At 46.0% G+C, this 8,414-nt stretch overlaps 1 protein-coding gene across 2 annotated transcripts in view; it reads left to right on the top strand.

Annotated features, from left to right (window-relative positions):
• MTHFD1 (methylenetetrahydrofolate dehydrogenase, cyclohydrolase and formyltetrahydrofolate synthetase 1) overlaps positions 1–6,848 on the top strand; it is a 62,678-nt gene extending 55,830 nt beyond the window's left edge. For both annotated transcript variants that reach the window (XM_045451209.1, XM_045451210.1), the window contains 4 exons: positions 1,562–1,669; positions 2,686–2,838; positions 5,187–5,280; positions 6,595–6,848. In XM_045451209.1, the coding sequence (XP_045307165.1) occupies positions 1,562–1,669; positions 2,686–2,838; positions 5,187–5,276 (351 nt within the window). In that variant the 3' untranslated portion in view covers positions 5,277–5,280; positions 6,595–6,848. The remainder of the gene's footprint in view (positions 1–1,561; positions 1,670–2,685; positions 2,839–5,186; positions 5,281–6,594) is intronic.
• Positions 6,849–8,414: the final 1,566 nt, after the last annotated feature.

Here is an 8,414-nt window from a genome sequence, read left to right on the forward strand (position 1 = left end):
GGCTGGTTCTGGCTTGGTTTTTAAAATACAGTCATAGACTTTCAAAAATAGCCATAAAAAGGTAGAGGGAAGAAACCCAAGTATTCTTGAGTTCTTAACATTCTCTTGTTTCTGTTTGCCCTTTGCAGATAAAATACACTGACATTTCATTGACATTGTCCTATTGACATTGACATTTTCCCATTAGGCTTCAGTTTTATAGACTGGTTTGAAAATCTGTTCAACCAATCATATTTTCAGGAAATGCCGTAAATGCCAATCTGTACACACATGCAAAGAAAGCATTTATAGGGCCTGTCTCTAAGCTCCATCCTCAGTGCCTGAGTTAGGAACCCCCAGTCCTCGAAGACCAGCAGGAAGCCCAGAAGAAGTTGAGTGATAAAGACTTTATCATTCGTTTCTACTTGGAATTTTCTCTGTTCTGATAAACTGGAGTCTGCCGCTTTTTGTCTTATTTAGCATCTGTTAGCCTTCAGTCACCCCTCAACGAAAGTACTTTCACTTCAGAAGCTCTGAATGTGCCTCAGCATTTATAAAGCTCCAATGATAAGACACATGGGAAAGCGATCTCTGTCGCGTCTGTATACAACCGTGATTGAATAGTCCCCTTATTTTTGTCCATTATATAAAGCCTCTCCTTAAATTGGCACTGTGTAGCTCCAAAGGAAATTTTTATCTTTATAGATTATTGCTCCTTTCAGAAAACAACATTCGCCCAGTGTGTCCTGTTAGCCTTAGTTGCCAGGGAGCCTAGTCAGGTTATTGCCTAATTTTAGTACTTTGCTCATCCAGGGAGCTTTCCTTCCCATTTCCTCTAGGCAGTCTCTCCTTAACGCAGTTTGCATTTCATTCCCCAGCGGAGCAGCCCCGTGGAGGGGGAGGCTCTCACTGGGTGAGAGACCACTGGCCTCCATGCCTGGCACTGTTTGTTTCAGGTGCCACACAAGTCATGGCCTTCTGCAGCACACCCGGTGCATGTTGTCGTGTAAGTCACTGGGGTGTTTTTTTAATACGTAGGTGATTTTGTTTTTATGGCTATTTCTAAGCAACAGTGGTTTGCAGTCACTGTCTTATGTTAAAAATAGTATCTGCCTCTCACATAACAAACCGGGAGTTGTTGGATGGATGCTGGTTGTCTTTCGTCAGTAGTATCCCAGGTCTGGTTTGACATGAGTCTGATCTCCAATACTAGAACACTACTTTGTATTTATGAAGAAATAATTATTCTTGGGTAGTCAGCAGTATTGTTTATGACATACCTAGGGAGGTCCTGAATACACATGCACACGTGCGCACGCGCGCGCACACACACACACACACACACACACACACACACACAGTAACTTTACCTCTGTGGGACGTTTTCCACGTATAAAATCTGGAGCTTGGTATTAAAAGAAAATGTTTGTAACCCACATGCACCTCAAACTATCTGTGTATCTGTATGTGTATGTGAAAGCATCTTCTCGCCTTTGTGGGAACTCGGACCTAGACTGTGGCCCGGTTCAGCATCATCATGTGTGTCCAGTCATGGCATCTCCCCCTCTTTCCTGTGCATTAGCTTCCAGTTGAGGATAAAATCAGGATCATTGCGCAGAAGATCTATGGGGCCGATGACATTGAATTGCTCCCCGAAGCTCAACACAAAGCTGACGTTTACACAAAACAGGTGGGTGTTTGGTTGGTTGGTTCTTTTAACTCTTTACAGAGCAGCCTGGGTGTCAGAGCCCCTGAGTTCTCCCCACCCTGCTGGGCACCCACTGCCTCACTTCTCTGGGTGACAGTCTTCTCCCCTCTGGATACTGAGCTTGGATTAGGTGGTCCAGTTCTTTATCTACCCAGAGGTGGTATATGAACGTGTAGAAAAGCCATGGAGAAATAGGAAGTGTCTTCCTCAAATACTGAGAGCCTGCCTTCAGTTGTGTCCTCACATCTGCTCCAAACTATCATTTTTAATAGATTGTATGGATGAAAATAAAATACTCACTTTTGGAATATGGTTGTGGGTGCTTACCTCCCTCACCCAACAGTGATTCTTTTTTGGGGGGGTGTGGGGGGGATCTAGAATACAGAGCTTGAGGTCAGTGAGGTAGAGGTGTATGTAAAGGAAATTAGATGTTTTATTGTTTTTTATTTTTTTAATATTTATTTTTGAGAGAGAGAGACAGAGTACGAGCAGGGGAGGGACAGAAAGAGAGGGAGACAGAATTTGAGGCAGGCTTCAGGCACTGGGCTGTGAGCACAGAGCCCCACATGAGGCTTGAACTCATGAACCACGAGAATATGGCCTGAGCTGAAGTCTGAGGCTTAATCGACTAAACCACCCAGGTGCCCCAGGAATTAGATGTTTTAAGTAAATTGAAGAATCCGTATCAGGGGCGCCTGGGTGGCGCAGTCGGTTAAGCGTCCGACTTCAGCCAGGTCACGATCTCGCGGTCCGTGAGTTCGAGCCCCGTGTCGGGCTCTGGGCTGATGGCTCAGAGCCTGGAGCCTGTTTCCAATTCTGTGTCTCCCTCTCTCTGCCCCTCCCCCGTTCATGCTCTGTCTCTCTCTGTCCCAAAAATAAATAAACGTTGGAAAAAAAAAAAAATTAAAAAAAAAAAAAAGAATCCGTATCATCATGATGCCCAGATGTGCTTTGTTGTCAACTTTCATTTGTCCTGCTTTGTTCCTTTCTCTCCCCAGGGCTTTGGGAACCTGCCCATCTGCATGGCCAAAACACACTTGTCCTTGTCTCACAACCCAGAGCAGAAGGGCGTGCCCACGGGCTTCGTCCTGCCCATCCGTGACATCCGCGCCAGCGTCGGGGCTGGTTTTCTGTACCCCTTGGTGGGGACGGTAAGTGAGTGCTGCAGGCAGAGTGGGGGGTGGTTCATCTGTGCTTCTCGTCTGAAATTGATCACTGAAGCTATCAAGCACGTGCCAGCTGAGCAGAGTCCATGGCTGATGAGCAAGCTGGCGTCGGGCCTGTTAGGATTAATCCTCTTGCTGTGGATCATCCTGGTGTCCTTTCAAGGGTGAAGCCATGACTACTTGTGATGAGTAACAGTTCTGTTTCCCAGGGGCAGTATGACCTTGACTGAATCCAGGACAGGCCTAATCGATAGTCTGTGATAGTGCTAATGTATCATCACAACTGACATTCATTGGGTACCTTTCACAGATTAACTCAGTCCGGCCAACAGTAGGGGGGTAGGGGGTAGGGACAGAGGCTCCAACCTTCCCTGATCATCTTGACAGGCCTGCAGCTTATGCCTGAAACTCAAGGGAATTGGTTGTTTCTGAGTAAAGAACTCCCCCCTTAAAATGCGATTGAACCCTTTAGACTTGGAAAATGAGGTTGCTTATTTCTGCTTCAAGATGAATTATCAAATGCTTCCTTATGACTTCGTGCATATTAAAGAAGGAGCTTTGCTGACAAGGGAGGGAGAGTGCTGAAGGGCACACTCACAGTTTGCACTGACCTTCCCAGGTTAATGCTGATCCTGTGCCTGGGTTTCCCCCTTTGATCCGCCCAGTGTCCTATACCTGCAGCTAGTCCTTAACTGCAGTACAGGATCGAGATAGTAAACTGAGCCAATTCATAATGGAAAAGAAACCAACAGATCTCCTGCTGGAGCTGGGTTACTCTTTCAGGATAGAAAGAAAGTGGTAAGAGGTGGCATTGTAAGTCTGAAGTGTGTAACTTTAAAGCCACATCCAGTTTTCACTGCTGGTTTTGGCCTTGGGCAAGTTATTAAAGATGTGTGCCCTGCTCCACTCAGCTCTCAGCGTGGGGCAAGCTGGTGCCCCTTCAGCCACTGCAGAGAGCAGGAGGTTCAGCTTTGTGATGACGTTCTTCAGTCCTGGGGATTTAGAGAAGTTACCTTTCGATAGGAATGTTAAACCATTGGCCTGGCATCTTGACTGTCACAGAAACGGGTGTTATTCTCTCTGGAGACACTGTCAGCAGCCGCCAGCTGGAATAGGAGGAGCTGCACTGGGCACTCGCTTTTGATGTGCGTGCAGGGGGTTGGCCATCGAGGGGAAGGCAAAACTGACAGGTCCGGCCTGAGTTTGCCAGTAGCATGTCTGCATCAATGGGCACAAGCCCGTCATCTTCACCGTCACCTCCAGGCTTTTCTGCTAGGTCTGAGGACCAATCCCTTCCCTCCCCCGTCTTGTCCATACACCCATCAGTTGCTTACAGAGTTCCAGAATGGAGACTGATAGGTCCCTAGAGAATGTTCTGGGAAGTTATCGTTAAGTTGTGGAAGTTCAGCTTAAACTCTTTTCCTGTCTGGATCTGATTTGGAACTTGTACATATTCATTATACAAGATACTGTTACAGGTGAAAGTTTACTTACAAGCCTTAAGGATTTGTCGCTAGGTAGATTTTTGTCAAAGCCAGGTCTTTAGAAAAGAAGGAAGTACAAATATAATCCATAGGCATTACAAGCTCAGTTTTAGAAGGCCAAACTGGACCCCTAAGAACAGTGATTGTAAAACTATTTAGATTTTGTACAGAAATGTCTTGGCCCAAGTTAACGGATACTAATTCCTAATGTGCTGCTGAAGCAGAATGATATGGGCATCAACACAAGACCTTTTTTTTTTTTTTTTTAATGTTTATATTTATTTTTGAGACAGAGACAGAGCATGAGCAGGGGAGGGGCAGAGAGAGAGGGAGACACAGAATCCGAAGCAGGCTCCAGGCTTCAAGCTGTCAGCACAGAGCCTGATATGGGGCTCGAACCCATGAACCGCGAGTTCATGACCTGAGCCAAAGTCGGATGCTCCACCGACCAAGCCACCCAGGCACCCCAACCCCAGACTTATTAAAACAAATTAAAACAAAATTAAAAGGCAAGCAAACCCAGTCCTATGAGGGCTGAGGAGGGGGGAGGAGACTCCTCAGCATCCCCACACCTGCCTTAGAGAATGTAGGTGGAAGGCCTTCCTTGCTACTTCTTGTTGCAGTGGTCAATGTGGAAGATGGTAGTGAAGCCCAGCGTTGGCTTGCTGAAGACTCGCTGGTCTCTCTGTGAGGCCATAACAGGATCGGTGACTTGGTGTGTAACAAGAAGAGTGCCCCTTTATTGACAACTGTAAAATAATATTCTGTTTTTGTGCCTTGGGCTTTTTATCTGAAGGGAAGGTGGAAACGAAGATCACTTTATTTTTACTGCTATTTCACATCTCCTAGATGAGCACAATGCCTGGACTCCCCACCCGGCCCTGTTTCTATGATATTGATTTGGACCCTGAAACTGAACAGGTGAATGGGTTGTTCTAAACAGGTAAGTTGTTAACTGTGAGAGTTTTGCTTTTTTTTCCTTACAAGGCACAGTTATGAATTATGGGACTCAAGCTAACGCTCTGAAAATGCCAGTTGTGATACTTTCAGAACTTCTCTTTCCAAACATCACTGAGGGGAGAGTTGCAGTGACCAATGAAGGAAATATCTCAACACATTTTTGGAAGAAGAGCGTGGCTTGTTCAGGGGCAGTGTAGGGGAGAAAGCCACCGTCTCGTGAACTCTGGAGGGACTGGCGCGGAGGCTGCGTTCTGAGTTGTTGGCACCCTGGAAGGCAGGTGCTACTAGGGGTCTGTGTACTCTGAGTAGATGGTGGGCAGGAGTTGAGTAAATGTTCCAGAATGTAGAAAAGAAGAGGAAAGAGTCTAGGACTTCATGGGGTCTTAAGTGAAAGGCTCCCAAGTACTCGTCACAATGAATGAGCCTTCCCTAGATACATCTAGTTGAAATTTCAAAAACATCAAAGATGTAATCCTAAAAAGCCTTTTCCAGAAAAGAAAAAATGGTTTGTCTATGAGAAAATAGGAATCAGACTGAAGACTTGTCTTCTTATCAGCAGTAAGGGACTTTTCGACAATGGAAGAATAGACTCCCAAGTTCACGGGGAAAGCTGACTCCCCACCTGTGCTTAACACCCCACCAAATGTATCCAGATGTTTTCAGACACGTCCAGCTGTGCCACCCCACCTCCCTTCCTAGGAAGGTGTTTAGCAGTGTCCTCCAGCAAAACGGGGAATAAACTAAGAAAAGGGAAGACCTGGTTTTCAGGAAACCGAGTCCTGATCTGCGCAGTTACAAAGGGGAATCCTGACAGCTGCAAGTGACCTGGAGTTACAAGTCTAGGAATTAAGCAACACTAACTAGAAGGAGCCATTGAAGACAAGGGTGTCAGAGGGTAATAATGCAGAACGAAAACTCTCAGGTTGTTTAAGAAAGTAAAGGTCCGGCTGATGGCAAAGTATAGTCCTCTTCCCAGCAGCCGCAAGGATGGGTGCTTACACAAGTCCCTGCAGAGGGAGCAGAGACGGTGTGCTCCATGCCTGGGGGACTTATGTGACACTGGAGGTGTCCCCCTGGCTCACTCCCAGCCCGAACAGTGTTCACATAGCCATAGTGGAAGAGTGGCGCGCATTGTGTTCAGGTCCGTGGGCAAACCCTGCCCTCCTGGAGTTGGTTGTGGGAAGGATGGAAACGTTAACAGCTATGGCAGAGCAAAAGGAGGATGCTGCAGGGTGGGGGTGGGGGTGTGTTTCAGCTCATAGAGGAACGTTTACTTCTCATGTCCTTTTCCTTCTAGATTTCCCCTCTTCGAGAAGCCGCTCTGAACATTTGGCCAGTGTCTATTCGGGCCGACTGTTGGTTAGGAAGTGTGGGGAAGGTGGAGAGGAGTCAGCCCCTGCCCTGAAGATCTTCTGAAAGAAAGAGCAGAAGTTTCCCCAGGAGCCTTTCTTCAGTCTTAATTCCCACCACCATGTATAAATTAACATAAATCATGCACAAGTCAGCTTACTTGATTGAAGTTCCACAGAATAAAAGGAAATGATTTTGCAATCTGGATGTTTAAATATAAATTCTAGCCTTAACAGACTGTGCTGCAGTATCACTGCCGTCCTGCGGGAGCCCCTTTGCCAGCAGGCACCCGGGACTGAAGAAGCAAGTTGCAAGACCTTCTTTATTGACACTGTTGTGTTCAAAGGGGTAAAATGGCACATGCACGCAGAGTTCTTGGGGGGGACACAATCGGGATCCCTCCTGAGAGGGTTGAGGGGGAAGTAGGGTATAGAGAATGTGCCTTTTTAATCACGTACCTTTCTATATTGTTCCTTTAAAACAGACCTGAGAAAGTCACACTTATCCAGGTTTTTGTGCTGAACTTCCTTGGAGGTCCCATTTCTGGCACAGCTTTAGCACCATTTATTTTTTTAAGTCATCAGGAAGGACGGTCATGAAGCACTAACTACAGGTCCATCCTGTCTGCTCTGTTGGTTCAGCAAATGTTGATTGGGCTTGTACCATGTGCCCTGGGCTCTACCCCTCCCTCCGGAATGTTTTTTTCCCTGAAATGTTTTCCCTCCTCTTCTTGTTTATCTTCTCTGTTCTTCCTCTCCTGTTTTTTCCTCCCTCTTCTCCCTTATCTTCCTGCGTTGGATCCTTCCAGGAGATGTTACATCACCATTGATGCTGATGTAAACACTGCTGGCATTGGCGGAGCAATATTTGTCCTGGTGTCCTTGGTTTTATTACATTTAATTCCCTGGATTCACGTCGGTGTTGTCATGCAGTCAGTTTTGCCATCCAAAGAATTGATGGCAGTGCTTCGGAGGCATATGGTAAAGGGATCGTGAGTGCGGAGCCCAAGCTTCACCATGCTTTGTATAGTGCCTGGCACATTGTTCACAACGATGGTGTCAGTTCCTGTTCCAAAGCATCATTTGGGCCCCGTCTGCACAGAGTTCACTGTTTTTGATGGTTTTTTTTTTTTTAATGTCCTATGAGACGTCATCTGGAATGGGACTTGCCGGGGATTCATCTTGTAAATAAGAAAGGCTATTGTTAGACGTGGTGACTCAAAGATCATCTTAAAGGATTTAGGCTTCCTCATCACCAAAAGCCAGGTGGGTTTATATCCTTAATATTGATAGGAATAGTGAACACGATTGGTGGGAGAAGGTGAGTGGAGGGTGTATAAGCCAAAGATAGTAAACAAACCCCTAATATAATAAGTAGTCCAAACTGTTTTTTGCCAGATACTGCTTAGAATGAATGGACTATCACGAATGCAAGAATTTTCCTAAGGAGGAGTAAAATGTCTTCAGTAAAAATTCAAATGGTACCACTTGCTTTTTCCACCTGGCAGTATATCTTGGAGATCTTCCTATGTCAGCAGCTGGAGACACACCTTGTTTTTTACAGCTGTGTAGTATTTCAGCAGTCCCCTATCGATGGACACTTTCCATCGTTTCATGGTTATTGCTGTTACAAATGAGAGCAGCGAATATTCTCTCACGCATCTGTGCAGTCTGTAGAAGCACGTGTTGGGTGAATTGTTAGTAATGGAATTGCTCAAAAGTGACCTCTAGCTTCAAAATGGGAGCTGACCTTTGGCTAGAAATGTGT

This window comes from Leopardus geoffroyi, chromosome B3, assembly GCF_018350155.1.
Source record: "Leopardus geoffroyi isolate Oge1 chromosome B3, O.geoffroyi_Oge1_pat1.0, whole genome shotgun sequence".
In the NCBI taxonomy this organism is placed as follows: Eukaryota; Metazoa; Chordata; class Mammalia; order Carnivora; family Felidae; genus Leopardus; species Leopardus geoffroyi.